Source organism: Danio rerio, chromosome 16 (assembly GCF_052040795.2).
Source record: "Danio rerio strain M-AB ecotype USA chromosome 16, GRCz13ab, whole genome shotgun sequence".
Lineage (NCBI taxonomy): Eukaryota > Metazoa > Chordata > Actinopteri > Cypriniformes > Danionidae > Danio > Danio rerio.
In genome coordinates, this window is record NC_141036.1 from 50,964,048 (window position 1) to 50,990,154 (window position 26,107).

The following is a 26,107-nucleotide window of genomic DNA, read 5'->3' on the forward strand; positions in this document are numbered from 1 at the left end:
TAAATGAACAATAATAACAAAGTGTGCTCAAAAAACCTGAGTTGTAAAAACCTCAGAACGCCTTCCTTTTTAGACCGGAACGCCTATGGGCACACATATGAGCGCTAATGCATTTGCTTTTTAAACAGCGTAGCGCAACACCTCAAAACGACTCTTGCGCCAAGCTGAAACTAGCAAAAGACTACTGTGCCGCGCCTTGCGCCACATTGCGCCAGGTGTATGATAGGGCCCAAAGTGTGTGAAAAATGGTTCCTATGTAATGGTTAATTTAAATAATCAGTGGCAGAGGGCGCAGTTGAGTAACTTGTCAACCATTCTGACTGCACTTTCATGTCCTAGCTTCTTTCCAAGCACTTTTTTTCCATCTAGCTTCATATTAATCATTTATTTATGTTTTACTCTTTGAACTTTGCAAAGTTCATTAAAGTGTGTGAAAAATAGTTCCCATGTAATGCTTAATAAAATACAATCAGCAGCAGAGGGCGCTGTTAAGTGACTTTTCAACCATTCTGACTGCACTTTAATTTTCTAGCTTCTTTCCTAACACTTTTATTTTCTAGCTTCTTTCATTTCCATCTAGCTTTAAATATCTTTCTTTTACTCTCTGAACTCTGCAAAGTTTATTAAAGTGTGAAAAATAGTTCCTATGTAATGGTTTATTTAAATAATCACTAGCAGAGGGCGCTGTTGAGTAAGTTTTCAACCATTCTGACTGCTCTTTTATTTCCATCTAGCTTCATATAGTAATAATCATATATATATATATATATATATATATATATATATATATATATATATATATATATATATATATATATATATATACTTTTTTTTTTTTTTTTACTTTCTGAACTCTGCAAAGTTCATTAAAGTATGTGAAAAATAGTTCCTATGTAATGGTTAATAAAACGTAGCAGAGGGCCCTGTTGAGTAACTTTTCTGCCATTCTGAATGCACTTTTATTTAGCTTCTTTCCTAGCACTTTCATTTCCATCTAGCGTTATATTAATCATTTATGTATTTATGTTACTCTTTGAACTCTGCAAAGTTCATTAACGTGTGTGAATAATAGTTACTGTGTAATGCTTAATAAAAAAATCTGTATCAGAATACTATAGTACCAATAGAGGGAGCTGTTGAGTAACTTTTCAGCCCTTCTGACTGCTCTTTCATTTCCACCTAAGCTTATTACATTCTCACAGTGTTTATCTAGCGTCATAATTATCATTTTAACAGAGAATGTGAGGAATAACAAGCTTAAAGCTAAATCATCCAATGCAATCCTTGCAAACCATGCAAAATCCACACACATCTTTATAGTGGCTTTGAGAAGCGGCCGGCAGGGTGTCAGTCAGCTGGAGACGGAGAACAGAAAACATTGATACAGGTGTTTTAGAGACTTTTGGTTTATTTTAGTGTTCATGTTTGACCGATACTGACAAATTTTCCACACAACAAATAAAAACAAACTCTTACTGTAATACTACAAGCGTGTCAGTGGGCTAAAAAACAAGCACATGACAATACCCCAATGTAAATATTACGGGTCGTTTATAAGCATTGACAGCATGAACTAGTTACTCAAAACAATTCTGAACAGTAAACTACTTCATATATAATGCAATAGTGTAATATTTACTACAGCTTACAGTAATATTTGATTAAAGGTTTCCATATGAGACTGAATCAAGCCACATAAAAATCCTTCCCTTTCATACTGTACCTACATCCAACATAACTTAATACAATTTCTGACAGGATAAAAAAACAGAACAATTTATATTGATTTTGGTAATTGGTTTAAATTAACTGATATTAAAAAGACACATCTGGCATTTAACAAAAATGGATTTTCTCTTTCCTCCTGTATGATCTGAAGCAAACACAGAGTGAAAACAGAAAACCATCATCCTATCAGGTTCCTCGTCTTAAAGAGAAATGATTCCTCTGATAAACCAGCACATGTGATGAAAGAAGGCGGGACCGTCTCCTCTGATTGGTTCAGGTCAGCAGGTTTTTAGCATTCACTCGCCCTCGCTGTAAAAGAGAAAGTGTTGAAATTAAAATAATTTAAGTTATTTAGATGAAATATATGGTTTTTCTACTTGTATTTTGTATACTGTTAGATTTAAACTGTGTGCGTGCGTGTGCGTGTGTGTGTGTGTGTGCAAAAAATGCTTGAGATTTCAGTATTTTTGTGCTATTTTACAAATTTATTTCTGTACATTATATTTGTGTCAAAAGTTACTTAACTCTTTTGTGCATTGTTTTTGTGTAACTATAATATAATATAATATAATATAATATAATATAATATAATATAATAATGTATAAAAATATAATTAAATATATTTTTTTCCCCTGGAATCTATTTATAACATCATATTGTAATACTTCATTAAAGCAAGTCTGCCAGGTAAGAGGGTCAAATTTTTTTTTGAGAGTTTTAAGAGAGTTTTAAATACTGCATTTACTGATATTTCCAGAACTTTGTTTTTTTTGGTGGACCAAAAATATTTCCTAAAAATTTGATACACATTTTTTACATAATGCATCTTTATAAAAAAATAGAATCTGTTAAAGGTTTTAATGAAAAACTATAGCTTCATTAAATTATAGCCTTTATCGAAAAACTATTTCTCAGGATTTGGTCATATGAATAATACATAAATAATAATAAATAAAAAAAAAATTCTAGCCTCTCTTGTAAAAAAAGTCAATTTGAAAATTTATAGATAACAACAATAGCCTAGTTAGTATTAAAATGCACTTTAATATGGTCTGTTTTTGGTGCTTTGCGACTTTTTATTTGGCCCAACATTTAGAAGAAAAGTTACTTGTGAATGTTTTCTTTGTTTAACAACAATACAATAGGTTCATCAGTGAAAGATGACTTCATTTGCATCAGATTGTATGTTTTCTTGCACAGCAGTAATAATTGTTTACATTGACCAAAATTGATTATCAGAAGTCTCGCTGAAGTGACAGCCGACTCATCTTCAATGGGTTACAATTTATGATGGCATAGCAGTCAAAATAGGACAAACGAGCTCATGTATGGGACAAATTCTGGACCTTTGTCAATGGGGGGTGGGTCATTCAAACCCCCCTGGCTATGGGACTATATGGGAAAGCAGGAATGAAAGAAACGTGGGATAAAAAGTAACAAAATCGATTCTCTTGAAACCCTGACAACATCTGTATTCCAGGCTATAACAACACATTCTGCATGCAACCCTTGATGGAGCTGCTAAATATCACCTGATATCGGTACCGTGTACAGTTAACTCCAAATTTCAGCTTTTAGTAACAAAAAGTAAATTATTGTAGTGGTTATTTTTTCCTTATTACAAGTTGTGTTTCCTTTTTCATGCATTACACTAATGATCAATCTACAGGTTATTTAGTGCAATAACACATAGTTTATCTCGAAGTTTTTCAGTTTAAAAGCAAATCAGGTTTAAATGGCAAGAGTTCCTGTGCGGATAAAGGTAACACTGTTATTTATGTCCTACTGCTAATAGACAAACCTTATTTTTCACTTCCACATTTTGCAGTGTTTGGAGTCAGATGCTTTAAAAAAAAATTATGAATTTTGCCAATAATATTTTAAAAAATATCTGGAAATGTGAACATTTTGCATTGTTGGGTTGCTTTTGAAACATTTGATGGAACTGAAACTGAAAATGCAGTTTAATGTATTCTGTAATCAGAATTTCAAAAATCAATCTAGCAATAAAGCGACTCTGGCTTCTTTCCATTTAAATATGATTAATGAATTTTCTAGCAATAACAAACTCCGCTCAAAAAACGTGTAGCTCCATCTTTCTTTCTTTCACTTTTCTATATTGTAATATAACTCAAAACAATCCAATAAGGGCAGAGCAAACCATTACAAACAAAAGAGTAGGGGTGAAATCAACAATTGTACACAACTAAACATGTTTAACTTTACATGAATCAGAGCACTATTAATAAATTATATTCAATTAAAGTATAGCTCTTACAATGTTTTGCAAAAATAAAGGACAAAATAAGTTTGCGATGAACATTAACAAGGTTATAGTCAGAAATATTTGTAATAAACAAGATTAAGCCAGTAAATCTAGTAAGTATTGTTACTTTTGACCAACCTGTGTGGTACTTCCCTCTCTACTGACGGGGTCAAAATTAACAATGTGCAACTTTAGTTTAAAGTGAAGTTATGTTGGAGTTGTTCTGCATTGATCCCAAATAACACCTGATTTTGATAGAGCACTTTTGTGAGTTAGTAACCACAGCAAAGGTATATTTCTGCTTAACATTATCCTTTAAAATGAGTTTTTTTATTAAAAATGTTATGCTCGTCCCCTCTCTCCCCCTATAGTATATCTTTTTTATTCCTGAAATCTACTTATAATATTTTTTTATGGCAGTTCATTTGTCTGATATAAGAAAGTTTTATAACTACAAAACAATTTCCTGCAGCTTAGTTAAAATAAAACAAACATTTGCCTTGAAAAGGAAGCTTTGAGTTCAGGAAAGGAAAGTAACAGTGTGTTTTCATTCTACAATGACCTCTTCAATCTCAATAGATCAAGCAAAACTTGACACTCACAAAATGACCCCGTTTAATTATTCAAACTCGGCTCCGATTAGCAAAAGCCTTTAATTAAATGCCAATTCTTTTCATCTTCGCTATAGAAAATAAGATACTGGATAAAATATTTACATCATGCATCTTTGTATCCTGTTTCTCCGGCCTCACCCTCAGGGATCATGGAGAGTAAATACGCCCAGGGGAAAATAAATGACTCATCCTGGAAACGGTGTGTGTGTGGTGTTGTGGAGACCAGACATACGGGCCCACCGCGACACACACACAGGGCACTGGCACAGCAATAATGAGCAGATGGGGTTCATACAGTACGTGCAGCGCACGGCCATCAGACAACATGAATTATTGTGGCAGGTTTTGTAAGGGAACTTGAAATGCTGATTTACTGTATATTATCAGCTTCATGTTGCCGCACTGTAAACTTATTCGTAAATAAATAGCTGTCTATATATATTTATTCATTCATTATGCTTTTGAACTGCATTACGTGACCTTGATCTATTCTCCAACAACTGCTGATGTTGACAAGTTTGAAAAAGTGATTTTTATTGAAATTTTTAATAGCTTGAAGTGATTTTTCTATGTTGTTTTTAATTTAATTAATGATGCTAAACCTGGTAATAAACCACCTGTACTTTTTCCGTTGTATTACTGGATATAATTTCGGTCCCACTTTATATTAAGTGGCCTTAACTAATATGTACTAACACAGGAATTAATAGTTTGTTACAATGTACTTATTGTGTAAATACATGTATTTATTTAGTACTTATGCTTGATTAAATACCGGTATGTAACTACATCTGTAATTAACTTCTGTGATTACATTTGTAAATACACTGCTGACCATTCCCTACACCTTAACCCACCCTTAAACCTACCAATACCACTAAACCTGTCCATAACCCAACCCCTATTATCCCAACTCAAGAGCACCACGTGTTCTCAAATACATTAGGAACACAGTAAGTACATTGTATTTATTTTTTGATACAAGTACAAAGTAGTTAAGGACACTTAATATAAAGTGGGACCATAATTTCTTATACAATATATTGTTTCAAACTACTAAAATGTCACTAAATATCACTTTCACTCCCTGAATTATTGGCACCTCTGTTTATTTTTTTTCCACAATTTCTGTTCAATGGAGAGAAGTTTTTTCAACACATTTGTAAACATAATAGTTTTAATAACTCATTTCTAATAACTGAATTATTTAGTCTTTTCTATGATGACAGTAAATAATATTGTACTAGATATTTTTCAAGACACTTCTATACAGCTTAAAGTGGCATTTAAAGGCTTAATTGGGTTAATTAGGCAGGTTAGGATAACAGGTTAGTAAGTTATTGTATAAAGATGGTTTGTTCTGTAGACTATCAAAAAAATATATACCTTAAATGGGCTAATCATTTTGTCCTTAAAATAGTTTTTAAAAAATTAAAAACTGCTTTTATTCTAGCCAAAATAAAACAAATAAGACTTTCTCCAGAAGAAAAAAAATATTATCAGACATACTGTGAAAATTTCCTTGCTCCGTTAAACATAATTTGGCAAATATTTAAACAAGAAAAAAAAATTAAAAGGGGGGCTAATAATTCTGTCTTCAATTTTTATAAAACGAAATTTTAATAATTAACAGATTTTTTATCATGTGGTTTATTGATTGTGAACTGTTCGGCCTACATTTTTGCACTTAGATTTTAAATCTTGTTTCTAGTCCAAATATCAACAAATTCCTACATCAAGAAGCATTTTCTAGAAAAGTAATAGCATTGTCTTGTTTTCAGAAATATTATGCCCAAATGAAGTGAGCTTGTTCTTAAAACAAGCTAAATAATTTGCCAATGAGTTAAGTGTTAAGTTAATCTTATTTATCATTTTGACATAAGATTATTTTACTTACACCATTAACAGATTATTTTTATATTTGGCTTAGAAACGAGATAAAAAAAAAAAAAGTAAGAAAAGCGTTTTTGCTGTGCATATTTTGCTGCAAGTTTCAGATGACAAATCCACTAGAGGGTGCTGCATACATTTTTGAGAATTGGAAATACATTTTGTAGTACACTTCAGATACACGTCCTCCTTGTTTTTTTGATATGTATTTGCTGTTGTGCAATGAACTGCATGAAAATAATTCTTTATTTGTCAATATTATCTCAATGTAAAAAAAAGAGTACAAAGGAACAAACATTTTGCTCTTGTACTGCCCATTTTTCATTTTTACCTAGAAGGTGTATATCTATAATGTAGACTAAACCATGTATTTCTATAGACCATGTGTTGGTTTAGGAAGATGACAGTGATCATACCTGTGTCGTTGAGCATTGCTTGAGCGTTACTTCCTGTCCTCCTCCTATCAAAACAGAGATGTGCTTAATGTAAATTTATGTACTGCACTGTCCTCTAATGTATAGAACACTACCAAAAATGTTCATATTTCATTGGTTTGCATTACAAAATGTCTAAACATTCTTAAAATAAGAAACAAGCAAAAATTACATAGGATATTAAGTTCTTAGAAATGCAGACAGAATTTAAGAAAGTCGGTGATGTAAGTTAAAGTATTTGTTCACTCAAATATTAATTTCTATTCTAACTCAATCTATTTAAAGTTTGTTTTTATGTTCAACACAAAGGAAGATAAGAGGAAGAATGTTAAAAACTGGTAGCCATTAACTTAATCTTTTTTTCTACTATAGAAATAAATCGCTACGGGTTTTCAGTTGTGTTTAAAATGTGTTATTTTGAGAAACCTATAAAGGTTTTGAACCAACTGAGGTTGAGTAAATTTACATTTTGGGTGAACTACCCTTTAGTGTAAAAAGAAAACAAGTCCCACTTGGCATTTTTAAAGGATTAGCTTGCTTAATTTCTTTATTTTTTATTGTAAAATTGTATAACCCTTTTTTCTTAATGTAGTTAATGTCATCTTGATTTAGTTTTTTGTATTGGAAAATAATGTACAAGTTCATTATACCTCTTGTCCTGGTTGAACTTGCATCTGCAGTGGCCACCTGTAATAATGGCAAAACACAAGATGTTTTAATCAGGTACAGTAGAGTGGATCAAACGGCAATATTTTATACCTAAAACTTAAACATTTAAGGTAGCTTTTAATAGAATTTATGTTTTTATTATAGTTGCTTTGTTTTTTAATTTTGTATGCATGTATTCTTGCATGTATATTTACTTTTGTATTTTTTTATATCTATGAAAAATGCTGAGATGCTTCTTTTAAAGTCGCTATAAAAATAAAGTTTATTATCATTATTATGAATGGTTATTATTATTATCTCAAAATTTAAAGAAAAAAAAAAAAGAAACATGACTATAGTATGTATGCATTTCTGTGTTGCCAATCATCTAATTTATTGTCAATGCAAATAATTTAGGAAAATCCAGTGGGTTTTTTTCAGTGAGCACAGATTCAGGATTTGTTGTTACAAGTTAAATGTGTCAGCTTTAGATCAGTTCAATAAACAGGGAAAAAACTACCTAATATAAATAATTCAACAAACATTCCCCATTAAAATGAATAAAATGTTAAACAGATCTAAACAAACACAAAACAAATATTGAGTTTTGAACAAATCACTTCAATGATTGAGCAATTAATTGAAAATGAATTAGCATTTTTGATGAATCTATTGAATTTTTATTTATGGTTACTCAGTCCTAAATGAATCCCTTGATGAAAGTTTTTAAAAAAAAAAAAATCTGTTCAGAAGGATTCATGCTTACATTACAGAAAAATGTCTTCAGTCTTGCAACAAACATAAAGATTTGTGCTCATCCAACTTATTCATTTAGTTTAGAAATTAGTTGGTTACGTCAAAAACAAAATGGAAAAGTCAGTGAAAAACTCACTTAGGAGAATAGTGATGCCAATCAGACATAAAACTGCTGCTAAGATCAGACCTCCGACCCTCAGTCTGTGATAATCTAGAGAGAGACAGAATGAAAACCTAAAAAATAATCTCAAAAACGTAATATGATACTTTTATGATAGAAAGTTTAAAGTTTTATGACAGATTTTGCTTGTTAAAATGTAAAGAAAATATTTAAATATTAAAAAAAAAAACCTCACCAAAAGAGAAGGGATCATCCTCTGCTGCAAAATGCAAGGCAAAAAAAAAACATTTAATTTTAATTTAACATTGTTTTATCACTACATATACATAAATAAACGAAACTGAGAAGACTTACTGGTCTGCTGACCCTCTGCCAACACAAGGGGCACAACTACAAAAGCACAATAAAGTTTATCATCAAAATAGCACCTTAAGAAGGTTTAGTCACAAGACAGTATTTAAAAAAAAAAATCAACTTACATGTCAAGAACACTAGTGCCAAAGATTTCATCATAACAATGTGGATTTAGCCTGCAATACAAAATAAGGTCTCCATTAAAAACAATACTATCATGTAATATGCATCAACATGAAATCTGTAATCGTAATTCAGATTGTTGGCTTATACACTATCATCAACAGCTACAGTAACGGTTACTTTAAAAGTCATGTATATTACAATTTAGAGTCACTTATTTAATTAAAAAATTAATATGAATGTATGTTATGTTTATTGTAAAAAAAGAGTTGGGTTCCACACAATCAATTTGTGTTGGTACACCATCAAAGAATTAAGTAAACTTTTTTTTTTTTTTGATAAGTATTTTTATTGACAGTATACATAACATTGTGTAGAATGTGAAATTACAAGTAATATCAGGATTTTTTTTAACAATTAGCAAAGACAAATGATAATAACAAAAAAATAAAAAATTAAAATAAATAAAATAAAAAATTTAAATACAAATTCAACCCACCCTGCCACCCCCCCATCCATACAAGGTATAATTGTCACAAATTTTGTCAAAACATTTCTCATTTTGATGTTACGTTAAGAAAGTTGAAATGGTTGATGATAATGGTACATAAAAACAGTAATGTCCAGAATGATGCACAAATAAATTACATTTACATATATGATAAAACATTAAATTAAAACAATAACATAAAATAAGAGAATGTAAAAACAACAAAAAACACTAGCAAAACTAACAATAGTTATATGAAATAATCAGTTATTAAAGTCTAACAGAGGTAATGTGTCCAGAAATGGTCCCCAAATATAATCAAAGTCGGTAGGCTTTTGTCTGACAGAATACAATATTTTCTCAGGAGTACTATAAGATACGAGCTCATTGATCCAGTGTTTTTTCTCAGGGGGGTTCACAGATTTCCATTTTTGAAGTATGCATTTTTTAGCTGCAGTGCTTGCAAGCAAAATAAAATAGCTGCTGTGGTAGGTCAACTGAAGTGAACTAATATCACCTAGTATCCAAATTTTAGGATCTGGATCAATTTGATTATAGGATATTCCCGAGGATGTTGCAATGACAAACTTCTAGAATGTCTCCAAAACTGGACAGCTCCAGGGCATATGAAGAAGTGTCCCAGTAGATATCTTACACCTTTGACACATGGCAGAGGTCTTGGAACTAAGTTTGTTTAGTCTATAGGGGGTGTAATATGTTCTATGCAAAATATTAAATACAATTTGTCTGTGTTTAGTGGATACCAATACAGTTTGTGATGCTTCTAAGAGAGTAATCCAATCACTGTCGGTGTAAGCACACTCCAAGTCTGATTCCCATTTTTGCTTTAAAGAGAATCTTTGGTAAGCAGGGAGATTGTTATTTAAAGGAATTAAGTAAACTTAAGTAGATTTAACATAAAACTATTAAAATGTCCCCCAAAAAACTCTTTGTTGTGTTGTTTAACTCAATTTAAATAAGTAATGTGAACAAACAGTAAACGTAATTTTTTGAATACTATTTATGCTTTTTTTTTAAACCCTCCTGCTGTCGTGTTCACCTCATACTGCAGTGTTTTAACTGCTATTAAATTAGAACAAAAACCAAATTTTTATTCAACATTCTTTAGCAGTGAACAATGTCTCTAAGTTGCGTTTAACATGAATTTATAGACTTGGACATAAAATAACAGCACTAAAAATACAAATAGTGAGTGAGTTGGGGTGGTGTACAGTATATGGGATGTTTTACAGTCTGATGGATGAATAGTCTGGATACCCATTCATTTTTTATGGCGTTCACTTTTGAACACCACAGGAGTAACAAGGTTGACTAAAACACTCAAAATGCAATGAAAGAGGTGATCATCACTTTTATGTACTCATCGGCCACTTTATTAGGTACACCTGTCCAACTTCTCGTTAACGCAAATTTCTAATCAGCCAATTATATGGCAGCAAAGCAATGCATTTAGGCATGTAGACATAGTCAAGACAATCCGCTGCAGTTTAAACCGAGCATCAGAATGGGGAAGAAAGGGGATTTAAGTGACTTTGAACATGGCATGGTTGTTGGTGCCAGACGGGCTGCTCTGAGTATTTCGGAATCTGCTGATCTACTGGGATTTTTACGCACAACCATCACTAGGGTTTACAGAGAATGGTCAGAGAAAGAGAAAATGTCTAGTGCGCGGCAGTTCTGTGGGTTCAAATGCCTTGTTGATGCCAGAGGTCTGAGGAGAATGGCCAGACTGGTTTGAGCTGATAGAAAGGCAACAGTAACTCAAATAACCACTCGTTACAACCGAGGTCTGCAGAAGACCATCTCGGAATGCACAACACATCCAACCTTGAGGCGTATGGGCTACAGCAGCAGAAGACCACACCAGGTGGCACTCCTGTCAGCAAAGAGCAGAATACTGAGGTTGAAATTCGCACAGGCTCAGCAAAATTGGACAATAGAAAATTGGAAAAACGTTGCCTGGTCTGATGAGTCTCGATTTCTGCTGCGATATTCGGATAGTAGGGTCAGAATTTGGTGTCAACAACATGAAAGCATGGATTTATCCTGCCTTATATCAACAGATTAGGCTTCTGCTGGTGGTGTAATGGTGTGGGGGATATTTTCTTGGCACACTTTAGGCCCATTAGTATCAGTTGAGCATCGTGTCAACACCACAGCCTACCTGAGTATTGTTGTTGACCATGTCCATCCCTTTATGACCACATTGTACCATCTTCTGATGGCTGCTTCCAGCAGGATAAAACACCATGTCACAAAGCGTGAATCATCTCATTTCTGATTTCTTAAACACGACAATGAGTTCACTGTACTCAAACGGCCTCCACAGTCTCCAGAACTCAATCCAATAGAGCACTTTTGGGATGTGGTGGAACAGGAGATTCACATCATGGATGTGCAGCCAACAAATCAGGAGCAATGGTTTAATGCTATCATGTCAATATGGACCAAAGTCTCTGAGGAATATTTCCAGTACCTTGTTGAATCTATGTCACGAAGGATTAAGGTATTTGTGATGGCAAAAGTGGGTCCAACCGTGTTCTTGTATGGTGTACCTAATTAAGATGCTGGTGAGTTTGATCAAATGCATAATGTGGAGAATATCATAAAGCCTTGTTGCATTTAAATGTAAAACAGAACATTTAGGAGTGTTTTAAGTTGTAAATTGGCCCGATTTAACCAGAACACGACAGGAAGGTTAAAGATAGGCTTAAAATTGTAATATAGTAAATCTAAAAGTAACTTTACATCAACACTGATCATCAATATTAGCACATCATTAGTTATATAAATAACTTCCACATCTCAAAAATGACATCCCAAGCTCTGTAACTTTTTAAATTCCTCCTTTCAATCACCTGACTTCATGATCCAATCATTATCAAAAGCACAAACTCAAAAGCTTTTCCTCACTAAAGTCAGATCATAGTATAAAGCAGGGGTCACCAATCTATGTCCTGGAGGGCCGGTGTCCCTGCAGGCTTTAGCTCCAACTTGCCTCAACACACCTGCCTGGGTGTTTCAAATATGCCTAAGACCTTAATTAGCTTGTTCAGGTGTGTTTGATTAAGGTTGGAGCTAAATTCTGCAGGACACTGGTCCTACATGAACAAGTTTGGTGATCCCTGGTATAGTAGTAAAATGGATTGTATTTGTAAGCTGAAGATTTTGCCATTAAACCCAGGAAAATGACAACATTATGATCGGAAAGCAGATCATGTGTCCTTTACGTCGTACACGAAAGATAATTCCCATTATGCTTCACAATCCACTTATGCTCTAAATATAACATGAATTCCCTTAATGCCTGAATTATCGTCCTCCTCTAGCTTCACATCAACAAAAATGGGCTTAAATCAAATGATCACGATCCTTGCCAATGCGTCTGATCTGATTAAACACAACAAATAGCCACTCTGAAAACACAAAGCAGACCTGGATCAAATGTCAACAACGCCTGGAACATCTCAGCTGCTAGGAAACATGTGAAAGTGCTAAACCCCTCCATATAAAGAGCGCGTGTTTCTCCAAGTGCATGGAGATTTACGTCTTCTGACAGATGTAGATGTTGAATCACATCGTAATTAAACATGCTGGAACAGCGCTATGGAGCTTAGCAAGGATTTTTCCATTTCGTCTCCCAGAGACCAGAGGGAATGTTTTGCCCATCCCTACGCCACGAGATGATGTAACACTCACCACCTTCAACTTACAAACATGGTGGCGAAGAAAGGGGAGAAATAATGGGTTCACCAGAGACATGCTGAGACAAAATAAAGTCCAGTATTTCTGCTCTTTGATCAGATCAGCCTGGGCCAGCGTGAGGCAAAAGCTAATCTAGAGCTTTTTTTTGTTTTCAGAGAGTCTCCAAGAGGTTTAATAAATCCCTTGAGTCTGTTTTCATATTATCTTCCACATGAATTATCTCGTTTCTTCTTCCAAACACACATGCACTGTTTTGTGCCATTATAGTTTAGATGTAATCATACTGTAGGCCTATACTTCTTAAAGGGACAGCTCAACAAAAAATGAAAATTCTGCCATCATTTACTCACCCTTCACTTGTTCAAAACCTGTTTGAGATGTTTAAAAAAAATGCTGGTCTCTGTATGACACTCATTCTCTTCTATGTATTTATACAACAGTTCTGTCTGGTTCTCAAATCTGATTGGCTGATAGCCGTGCGGTATTCTGCAATATCAGAACTCCTACAGCCTCTTTACCCTTTGTGTATTACTCCGCCCACTTACAGCCAGCAAAAAGCAGACACTAAAGATCTACAGTTTAAAAGATGCACGCTCAACTGTTTAACTGTCAGCTTATGATTTGAATCCGGAAGAAAGTAGTTCCTCATACACAAGGGTTTTTGAGACTCTCCATGTTTGATTTTGTTTTTATATACACAATTATGCTGTCAAACTGTTGTATAAACGCAATATCACACTCGTAGCAGTGCGATATGGCTGTATATCGGCACTGGTGAGGGCACTAAGGCACTAAGGGCAACGCACGCCTTCCACCGGTGCCGATATACAGCCATATCCCACTGCTACTCGTGTGATATTGCTCATATATATATATATATATATATATATATATATATATATATATATATATATATATATATATATATATATATATATATATATATATATATTTCTTACTATGGAAGTCCGTGGGTACCATCAACCAGCATTTTTCAAAGTATATCCTCTTTTGCGTTGAACAAAAATAAAGAAACTCATAAAAGTTTAAAACTACATGAGGAAAAGTAAATGGTGAGGACATTTTATTATTTGAGTGAACTATCCCTTTAAGCTTGAAGGCCTGACCCTTTGTTTATGCAAATCAAGTCAAATTAGCTTTTGTGTAGTATAGGAGGACGTTTAATTTGCAAGCAGGTGCTTGTTTGATTAGAGGAACAGTGAGTTATTCTGTCATAATTTACTTAATCTCATATGCTGTTATTTATTTGTGTAACATATAAGTCAAGAAGGACTCATTTTAAATGAAAGAATCTTAATCACAGAATGCAGCAGGTCTTGAGAGAATCAGTTACCATATAAATTCATTCATTCATTTTCTTTTGGCTTACTTCATCAGGCGTCGCCACAGTGGAATGAACTGCCAATGTATCCAGCATATGTTTTAAACAGCGGATGCCCTTCCAGCTGCAAACCAGTGCTGGGAAACATCCATACACTCTCATTCACACACATACACTATGGACAGTTTAGTTCAATTCACCTATAGCGCATGTCTTTGGATTGTGGGGGAAACCAGAGGAAACTCGTGTCAGCTTGGGGAGAACATGCTAACTCAACACAGAAATGCAAGTTGACCCAGCCGGGACTCGAACCAGTGACCTTCTTACTGTGAGACGTCAGTGCTTACCACTGAGCCACCGTGTCGCCAGCAGGAGATAATCAGTTAGCGTTTATAAATATCAGCCAAAAATATTCCTATTAATATGTTACTTTGTTAGCATACATTAATCCTGGTATTCTTCCACTAGAAAAAAATAGTTCCTGACAGCAGCCTTTTATACACAGGCTTTGCCGGAAATTGCAAATTTCTGTAAAGATGATATATGAACAAACCATTAAAAAAAATAATAATACCGTAAATTGTGTTCAGGCAATCTTCTGGAATAAGAAGTGACTTTTACGCATACAGAATTTTTGGAAAATGACCGATACATTGCTGTGAAGAGATTATGAATGATCCTATGCTTGAAAAAATTCTCATCTGATGGAGCTTAACTAAAAACAGGCATATATATCCACTGTGTAAAACATATGCTTGATAAATTGGCTGTTAATTTTGCTGTGGCAACCCCTGATGAATAGAGGGACTAAGCAGAAGGAAAGTTAATATATACAGTTGAAGTCAGAATTATTAACCGGAGCACACAAAAGAAACCCATGCCAACATGGGGGCAACATTCAAACTCCACACAGAAAAGCTAACTGATCCAGCTGAGACTCAAACCAGTGACTTTCTTGCTGCAAGGTGACAGTGTTAACCACTGAGCCACCATGTAGCCCCAATTTTGAAAAACGTTATCTGCCTGGATTCGCCCTGTAATCAGGCATGAGCATCAAAGTTGACTCTTGAAAAAAAGATGACTACTCAAAGATCACCAATCAAATCAAAGAAGGTTGACTTTTGCTAAAATAGCAAACTTTTGCTGTTTAGCATGCTATGCACGTTTAACATACAGATATTTGAAAAAAAAAAAAACATTTAACGATCAGAGCAGCATTCTTGTTTAAGACATATTTTGAGCATTGGTGAAGTTACACAGTTGAGGCAGCAGGTGGCAACAAGCAATCATAACTTGTGTAAAAGAGCGAGTCACTGAATCATTCTCAACCGAGTCATTCAACAACAATGATTCATTCAGGTAAAGTTTTGAAACGCCACTATTTTGGGAACATGCAGCTCTTTTTTAATTAGTTTGTAATACTTTATGTTGGGATTACAAAAACAGTAACTGCCGATGTTGTGTCTGAATCATAAGTTACTCAAAATTAACTTTGTTTGAATGAAAAAGTAGCAGTTAAATCATGTTTGTGTTTGTCTAAACTTTATGATTGCAGATGTAACGTGTGCTCGACTACTTTTTTTATTTAATTTTAATGTTTCTACAATTATTTAAAGTTATTATTTTATGTAGTGAAATGGTAATCGACTGTTGGCCTCACTTATAATTTTCTGAATGTCTTTACATTCAGTAAGTGAACAGCACATACAGATAGGTACTTTTCCAGTACAATCAGTGCCTAGATAATTCTGCCAATGATCTGGCTAGAAAAAACTGATCTCTATATTTTACAATCTTTTCAGGGAGTCTTAAATATGCTTCTTAAATCTCTTCATGCAACAATACCACTAAAGAGCTGAAAGAATTGTGTTTCATCTCACTGTTTTTGGCTTGGACAATCCGAACAGTTTGGCATCCTCCTGCCAGGGTGGATCACCCAGGGTGCATGGAGATAATAATGAATGTCTTGTGATCTGGTACGGTCACGTTGGCCTGCCAGTGTGCGTGTATGTGTGTGTGTGAGTCATGGGAAAGAATGAGGAATTGTGTCCTACGGTGTTTAACATCACTTCCTCATCTCACATTACAAGCCAGCCTTCGCTGTTTCAATGTAATGCCTTGTTTCTTTGCAGATGCCATAACACATTCAATGAACAATACCATCTCTAAACCTCTCTTTATTCCACACTAGTATTCAACCCTTACTCAGGAAATTGAAAGTTTAAATGGGACAGCCAAGGAATTTGCTCACTCTTGGTGCCTGGGCAAGTCTGAATACCTGTATTGTGCCTGGATAAAATGTTTCATAGTCACTAACCCCTAGTATTACATTTTGCTGTGCACAGGACAGGCCCATTCACAGCACGGATGATAACTATAATGATAAAGATATAGTTTTAAAATCTTTATAAATATAATATTAATCACAGGGGGAAAAACATTTTAGGCATTTTACTTAACTATCTTGTTTAGTAAAACAGGATGCTGTGCTTCAAAGCAAGTTGTCTAGAGTTCATTGCCATCTAATAGCATTGCAAGATGGAACAATAAGTTAATTGTATGAGTGTGGTCTAAGAGAGAAAAAAATATGTTTTTTTTCATATGTTTATTTGAGCACAGCTAAAATGGATGTTGTATAGGCTGGAGCGGGCCTTACTTGGATAAAAAGCTTTCAAATTTAAAATGTCTGTGTACTGTACTTTAAGAAAACACACTGCCATTTGTGTACAACCCTAAAGCAAACAGTTGTATACATTTTAAGTAGCTTACTAATATGCACTGATTAGAAATAATTAAGAAATGAAGATGTATCTTTTAGTTCTTGTACACTAGCGTCCCTTCCCAGTGACTGCCTCGTACATATTGCAGAATGCTCTCGTTCACTGGTGTGGATGGCAGTATATTTAGCATTTTTGGGACGAATGGGTGAGATTAATCTTGAATTGCTTGTGATTTTTGCAGGAAGCCACCTTGCAGCATCCAACCATTCATCCACCTAGCCACCTCTACAACCTGACAACCCATTGCATCATGACGGTGAGTTTAATTTAGTGCTGAAACAGCTCCATCAGAATATTGGTTTATTAACAAATCCAAAGTAGTAAATAGTCACTAATGCACACATAGTGTACACATAGCACCTTATAAATAAGTTATTTTAAAGAATATTGCTTGCTCTTCTATAGTAGGAGCAAAATACCATGGACTCAAATACTGTAGGTTTTGAACAAGTAAAGGCAAAGGTAATTTTTAGGACAGTGGTCACCAAACTTGTTCCTGTGGGGTCGGTGTCCTGCAGATTTTCGCTCCAACCCTAATCAAACACACCTGAACAAGCTAATCAAGGTCTTACTAGATATACTTGAAATACACAGTCAGGTGTGTTGAGGCAAGTTGGAGCTAAACCCTGCAGGGACACTGGCCCTCCTGGACCAAGATTGGTGACCCCTGTTTTACGATATAAGTATAACTATCCCTTTATTTATATAGTTGATAATGTGTATAGGTGTACATAAAATCACAGATGAAAGTTTGCATATTATACCAAATCAACTCTCTCCAAAACTGACAGCTTTGCTCTTTCTATTGATGACTGTTCCATTTATCCCTCCAAACAGGTTAAGAGTCTGGGTGTCATCCTTGACAGCACCCTATCTTTTGATTCTCACATCAATAACATCACCCGATCTGCTTACTTCCCCCTACACAACATTAACCATCTCCGCCCTTCTTTTGCCCCTCATGCCACTGCTGTTCTCGTCCATAGCCCTGTCACATCTTGTTTAGATTACTGCAACTCCCTTCTCTTTGGTCTCACTCATAAATCCCTCCGTTAACTTCCGTTGGTCCAGAACTCAGCTGCCCATATCATCACCAGAACCCTTTCTTCTCATCACATCACCCCTGTCCTGCAGCAGCTTCATTGGTTACCAGTTCATTTTCAAATTGATTTTTAAAATCTTGATGTTAACATTCAATGTCATCCCCCCCCCCATATTTGTCTGCCCTCATCCACATTTCTGTTCCTTCTCGCACCCTGCGATCTTCTTCCTCCCTCCACTTGTCTGTTCTCTCTGCTTGTCTATCGTCTATGGGCAATAGAGCATTCAGCTGCTCTGCTCCCCGGCTTTGGAACTCACTACCCCCTGCCATCTGAAACATTGACTCCCTCACATTATTTAAATAAAGACTCAAAACCCATTTATTTAAGATGACTTTTAATACTTAATTGAGTGTATATATATATTTTTTTATTATTTTTCTTGTTCTATTGCTCTTGTTTATTGTACGATGTCTTTGAGTTGTCAGCAAGGCGTCTTTAAATAAAATGTATTATTATTATTATTATGGAAATTTTATCGTTTTTGTGGCATTTTTGTGGCTTCCCTGCTGCAAAATCCAGCTTAAACCAGCCTAGGCTGGTTTTAGCTGGTCGACCAGGCTGGTTTTAGAGGGGTTTTGGCCATTTCTAGGCTGGTTTCCAGCCATTTCCAGCCTGGTCTTAGCTGGTCAGGCTGGAAAATGACCAGCTAAATCCAACTAAAACCAGCTTGACCAGCCTGGTTTAAGATGGACATAGCTGGTTTTGGCTGGGCTCCCAGCCTGGCTAGGCTGGTCAAGCTGGTTTTAGCTGGTCATCTCCCAGCCTGACCAGCTAAGACCAGGCTGGAAATGGCTGGAAACCAGGCTGGAAATGGCCAAAACCCCTCTAAAGCCAGCCTGGTCGACCAGCTAAAACCAGTCAACCAGCCTAGGCTGGTTTAAGCTGTTTTTTTCAGAAGGGTTGTGAAGTGGTCTTGCTATTATTAAGTGATTTATTATGGTTTGCTCTTGATTTGGTCCAGCAGGGAGCCTTCTATCATCATTCAGCCAGAATACCCTGAGACCTCCTAGCCACCCCATGGCAACCTTCTTAAAATCTTTTATTCTGGGCTACCTCGTCAATCTGTTAACCCATTGCATCAAGACGGTGAGTTTAATTGAGTGCTGAAACAGCTCTATCAGAATATTGGTTTATTTATAAATACAAAGTAGTACATAGACAGTCATCTTCTGTTGAACACAAAATACAGTAAATTATTTTATACAACAGTTCTGTCTGGTTCTCGAATCTGATTTGCTGATAGCCGTGATATATTTAAGTAATATCAGCACCCGTACAGCCTCTTTACCCTTTGTTTATTACTCCGCCCACAGCTAGCAAAAAGCAGACACTACAGATCTAAAGTTTAAAAGATGCTTGCTCAGCTGTTTAACTGTCAGCTTATGATTTGAATCCAATGAGGAAGAAAGTAGTTCCTCATACACAAGGTTTTTTGAGACTCTCCATGTTTGATTTTGTTTTAATATACACGATTATGGGCCTCCCACCAGTGCTGATATACAACCATATCTACTCATGTGATATTGCTCATTTGAAGAATGCTGGTTGCACTTCTATAGTTGGTTAAAATTACCATGGACTCAAATACTGTAGGTTTTGAATAAGTGAAGGTGGAGTAAATTATTTAAAATATTTAGGATATACTGATGTACTGGTTGTTGGCATGACTTCCATACTAGGGAAAAAATGACCATGGACTCAAATAGATTTTGAAAAAGAGAGGTGTGAGTAAATGATGTCAGATTACTTATGTTTTGGCTGAACTACCCATTTAATTAATATAGTTGATTGTGTATTTGTATAGGTTTACACAAACTCAGTAAGTTTTCATATTGCAGTAGTTGTTAACGTTTTATCTGTTGATCTTAAAGCTCTGTTTTATTACAGTATATTTTATGTGAATTAATCACATTTAGCATTTAGTTAAATTAAATGTTAAACTATAATTGCTTGTATAATGGATTATTATTTCCTCTATCATTTTTCAAGTTAGTTGGATTGTTAAACATTGTTTATAGTTTTGGCTGAGATTTTAGGGTTTTCTTGTTGAAATGTATGCAGGCTGTTATTAATATTGGTACACATGCATTGTTAAACTCCGAAAGCCTTTTAGATTTCAGTATTAATAGGGTTAAAAATTAATAAACTGGTGCATTTGATTTTGGGTTGCACAATATTGAAAAATCTGATATTGTGATTTATTGGATTTTTCCTGCAATTAAAAATTGCGCTATGAGCACAGTTTTACAAGATGGTTTAAATAGCTGTATTTAACAATTTTCTAAGTCCAAAGCAGGTCGCACACCAGAAGCGGCGCTCGGCGGCGCGCCGCGCAGCGCCACGCAGCGCCACGCAGCGACACGTATTTTAGAATTCTAAACATAGGTTTCTATCAGGATACACACACCGGCGCCGCAAGTCGGCGGCTGTCGGCGGCGCCCGGCGACGGCTCAGGACGCAGTTCATTTTTCAGCCGCGCCACAGAGCGCCATCTGATTAGTTTCATGTTAAATATCATTCGAATGTGCGCGTCTGGTGTGCGATACTTTAATCTGTCATGTACGCGCCGTGTCGCGGCGCTTCTGGTGTGCGACCTGCTTAACAGTATTCAGGTGCAGAAATTGAATAATCACAATGCTGAAAAATGTTGTTGTTACCTGTCTAAATATCTAAAAAAAAAACTTCTCTGAATAAAGATCAAGTAAAAACATTTTGTTTTTACCTTTTAAAAGAAATAAGTCAAACTTAAGAGTTGAAACAATCACAACTATCCGCAAATGGAGTGAGTAAAATAATCTTGTTTTTGCTTTGAACAAGACAAAAATTTTAAGTATGTTTTTTTGTTGTTGTTGTTGTTGTTGTTGTTGTTTTGGTCCCACTTTATATTAAGTGTCCTTAACTACTATGTACTTACATCAAAAAAATAATTACAATGTACTTACTGTGTTTATAATGTATTTGAGAACACTTGTGGTGCTTTTAAGTTGGGATAGAGGTTGGGTTATGAACAGGTTTGGTGGCATGGGTAGGTTTAAGGGTGGGTTAAGGTGTAAGGGATGGTCAACAGTGTGTTAATAAATGTAATTACAAAAGTTAATTACAGATGTAATTACATAAATTTATTTAATCAAGCATAAGTACACAGTAAATACATGTATTTACACAATAAGTACATTTTAACAAACTATTAAATCCTATGTAAGTAGACATTAGTTAAGGCCACTAATAATAAAGTGGGACCTTTTTTTTCTTCTTTTTTTACATGTATCAAAAAATACAATTATTGTTTGTTAGACCTCCAAACATAATAATATGATCGTAATTTATATAAACTTATATATATATATATATATATATATATATATATATATATATATATATATATATATATATATATATATATATATATATATATATATATATATATATATATATATATATTTCTGTCCAAATGTTTTAAACTCTTGAAATGGTCAGTCACGGGCTTTAAAACACATGCAAATGAAAGCATTCACACTATTATGGTTAAACTTTAAATCATATGTGCTCTGTAGCTCCTGGTCAGCTATAATTCAGACTCAACATTGCATATCTTGCAGTGTGACTTGCGGATGCACACAGCGATATCGATTATGAAACGATATATTGTGCAGCCCTAGTTTGATTGGCTAAAGATACAGTATGACAAATCTCTAGTTTATGGCCACGGCTCCTCCTCTGCACTAATTTGATCAGTCTAGTAATTATTGCGAGCAGCTGCTGATGTGGAGGTCGAATTTAATATTCTGTAATGAAGAAAGAGAGAAGCAGCTGGCTTTTATACAACACTGGTTAAATGGCAACATTTTAGGGGCCTTCGGTTTTAAAAAGGGTTTCAATGTGCAGCTGTTGAAATCAATACTGTTATCGTTCCTGTGCAAACTACAAAAATAAGATTTTGTGAAAACTGTAACGATGCATATATGGATTTTGTATTCAGTAAATGAGCATGAGCGAGTACTTGACAACCTAAACAACAATACACTGCAACAAATGCTTTTCTTACTTAGATTGTTAGTCTTGTTTCTAGTCCAAATATCTCAAAATTCTTACATAAAGAAGCATTTCCTAGAATAGCAAAAGGTATTGTCTTCAAAAATAATATGCTAAAAATAAGTGAGGTTTTTCCATAAAACAAGCAAAATAATCTGCCTATGGGGTCAGCAAAATAATTTTGTTTTTACTTTTGACATAAGATTATTTTGTTCACCCCAATTTGCAGATTATTTTACTTGTTTTAAGGAAAAACTCACTTAATTTTGACTTATTCCTGAAAACAAGACAATATGTTTTACTTGTCTAGAAAATGCTCCTTGAGTTATTAATTATTATTGAGTTATTAACCAAAAACTCAAATTAAAAAGAGTATTTTTGCAGTGTGTAGGACACTGCATAGGCATGTTGTGTTTCTTTACCAGGTGGCATTGACAAATACTAGGCTGAAATGCACAACACACGCACGTATATGCATGCAACATGTGATATACATGCAGTATGTATTTATAGAAGTGCGTGAGTGTTGAGTTAAGTCACATTTGTTCTCACCTACTTCTTCCAAAACACCCCTGACTCCATATAAGAGAGTCTGACACAATCACATGGCACACAAAGGATGCACGCCATGTACACAGGAATCCAGACTGCGGCTATATTAGGAACAAAATTCCACCCTTGAGAACAGGCTGTGTACTTTGAAGTATTGTATGATTACACACTCCAGCACAAACACGCTGACCGATGCCCTTTAGTAACACAGACTGCTTTAAAATGGATATGTAGAAAAACTTTTTACAGACAAAACCACACAGGAAAACTTCTCAACGTTGGTTTGCGTTGAAGTTTACTAGCGATTTCAACGTGTCTGCTTTCCATGTGCATCGAGTGGTGCAGGAAGGAATGAGACATTCTGATCAAATGAATCACCATTCTAAAACCACAATCCCGCCCTTTCCAGTTGTTAAAGGCATAGTTCACCCAAAAAATGGACATTTACTCACTTCCAATTAGTTCCAAACGTTTGTGTTTCTTTTTTCTGTTAAACACAAAATAAGATATTTAGATTATTTAAAATGTAGCCAATGACTTCCAAAATATACAACTCAATGGCTACACGTTTTCAACATTGTTCTAAATATCAGTTTTTTTGTGTGTGTATTCAACTGTAGAAAGAAACTCAGGCTGGTTAGAAACAAGTTGAGTGAGTAAATGAGGGGAGAATATTCACTTTCTGTGAACTATTCCTTTACAGTAGTGTTGTCTCTTTGTTCCATTGAGCAAACACAAGTCTGTTTCCATTTAACACTTGCATCTTAGTCTGTTGCAAACACTATTTTCAGTCTAAAATATGTCCAGGAGTGTCAGCTTTTCCATATTTTGTCATGGAAAGCTGGATCACTGGTTGTAAAAGCTGAAAGATTAACCAAACAAAACTCGGTTTGAGACTCTTGGGTTGTCATGGTGCATCTCTAACTTTAAACACAACGTTAGATGTGTTTACTTCATGAATAACTGGATTTCATCCACTTATACACTCCAACTCATGATTTTACCAACATGTTCTGTATTCAAATGTTCACAAATGTATGTTTGCAAAGGACTGAATTAGTAAAATGAGTTAGTAGCTGTTGAAATGCGAATATAACTAAAATAATATTTGATTATTAGCTCTAGTAGGGTTTATTTTATTAAAGTGTAACTGGATTTTGTTCAGATTCAGTGATGAAGGTATAAAATTCAGATGATCATTGAAAAGCTGCAGTAATTCAAAATGAAAGCCAACTTGTACAGTGAACTCCAAAAGTCTGAGACCATATTATAAATCTAAATAAAAAAAATATATATATATAAACTCACAAATAAATGTAAAAACTATTTTAACATGATTTTGTTTTTTGCAATCCTGGCCAATAGTCAATTCTTGTGGACAGAAAGTTTTTTTTTTTTAAATCATGCTCCTCAAATCTCAAAAATCGACTGAAAGAGGCTGAAAAATCAAATCACTTCGCAGATCATCATATCTTACACAATGTACAGATTACACATCATATTTTACACATTATTATAATTATAGAATAACTTAAGAAAACAATTGGTAGTAAATCAGAAACTTGTACTTTTAAAGCTCAGGGTCAGAAATTAACTGTTCTGTTTAGGGGTGAGAATTGTATCTGGAAATAGATTTCGATATAGATTGGAAATAGATTGGCTTTTTATTTTTTTATTTTTTTTTTTTTAACCCAGCAGGGACCTTAGTGTCAAAATGACATCAAATTTATTAAAAAATAAAATGCCAAAAATTCAAATGTAAATAATCTATCATTGGCGTCAAAGTTCAATTACAGGACAGTCTCAAATTAATTGTTTTAATGCCAATGTTAAATGTCATTTTGATATTAATTCGAGGTCAAGGTTTTCACATAGGTGTGAAAATTTGCATTTTCACACCTATGTGCCCACTGGAAACCTTTATGAGGGGAAAAAAGGCTGAGAAATCGAATCACTTTGCAGATCATCATATGTTACACATTGTACAGATTACACATCATATTTTACACTCATAATATTATACTTATAAAACTACTTAAGGAGAAAGTTGGTAATAAATCAGAAAAAACCCATGAAGGAACATTTTTGGTAGTTTTCTAAGATTACAATGTCACAAATTTGTATTATTTTAAGTCAGCACAGTATGTATTAGTGTTCTTTTTTTTAGTAAAACAGTAAACATTATTAGTTATTACTGTACCTTTCAAGTACAGTAAATGAATGCCCTACAGACTAACAGCTGGAAATGTTCTCAAATAACTCAAAGATTCTACCTTGAACGCCAAGTGAAGTATGTTCACACAACCCTTTAAAGTCTTTGAATGCTTAAATATATCATATATGACTTCAAAAAACTTGAATAAATTCATCAGCCATAACATATGTTTCAGGATAGAGGCTTTAAAAAGGCATTCATAGTTCATTACTCACCTTTATCAAGCAGAAAGACACTGAAAGGTTGAAGTTTGATGCGTGGTTGTGGAGGATCCACCCGTAACGCGCTTAAAGATCGGATGTAGACTTAAACCAACACCCTAAACCATACGCTCAACAGGTTGGCTCAGTCCTGAGTGGGTTGAGTTTTGAATGAAGGATCTTTTCTCTGGAGGAGCAGCTCTGATCATTTTTTTGTTTGTCATGCACGCTCGCTCTGAATTTTTTATGCTAGTGGGTGGACACATTGATTTGACCCGAGTTTGTAAAAGTAGAGCCCAGGGTCAGAAACGAACAGTTCTGTTGAGGGGTGATAGTTGCATCTGGAAATAGCTTTCGAAGGGGCATTTTTTTAACTTAACATGCACCTTAACCCTTTGACTGCCCCTGTTCCAAAAGGTTGATCATGTTTTACTGTTTTAACTAATGACTGTTAAAGTAATTTAAAGATTGACTGTTTTAACTGCATTGATGGTTTACAAAAACACAATCAAACATAATCCTGCTGCACTGCAACACTTGATTTTGGTTTTATTGTGTAAAACAAACAAGAAAGCATGTTAAATGAGAATCTGAAATAGTTTATGGCATACTTGGAAAAAAATAAAGGTGATTTAATATTATTTTTTATTTTATTTTGAATATTGTTTTTAAAATAAATTGGTCTAACACTTCATATTTTCAGATTTTTCATAGTGTATGTATTAAGTCCAG

The 26,107-nt window shown here is 34.5% G+C and overlaps 1 protein-coding gene across 4 annotated transcripts; it reads right to left on the bottom strand.

Moving 5' to 3' along the window:
* Positions 1 to 1,390: 1,390 nt before the first annotated feature.
* Positions 1,391 to 25,532, bottom strand: fxyd3 (FXYD domain containing ion transport regulator 3). Of its 4 annotated transcripts, XM_087285698.1 has the most exons (9): positions 25,391 to 25,532; positions 23,413 to 23,447; positions 8,938 to 8,988; positions 8,813 to 8,848; positions 8,694 to 8,717; positions 8,474 to 8,548; positions 7,584 to 7,620; positions 6,916 to 6,959; positions 1,391 to 2,037 (listed from the first exon to the last, which is right to left on the bottom strand). In XM_087285698.1, the coding sequence occupies exons 3-9, from the start codon at positions 8,969 to 8,971 to the stop codon at positions 2,018 to 2,020; spliced, it is 270 nt and encodes an 89-aa protein (XP_087141824.1). In that variant the 5' UTR covers positions 8,972 to 8,988; positions 23,413 to 23,447; positions 25,391 to 25,532; the 3' UTR covers positions 1,391 to 2,017.
* Between the last annotated feature and the right edge of the window lie 575 nt (positions 25,533 to 26,107).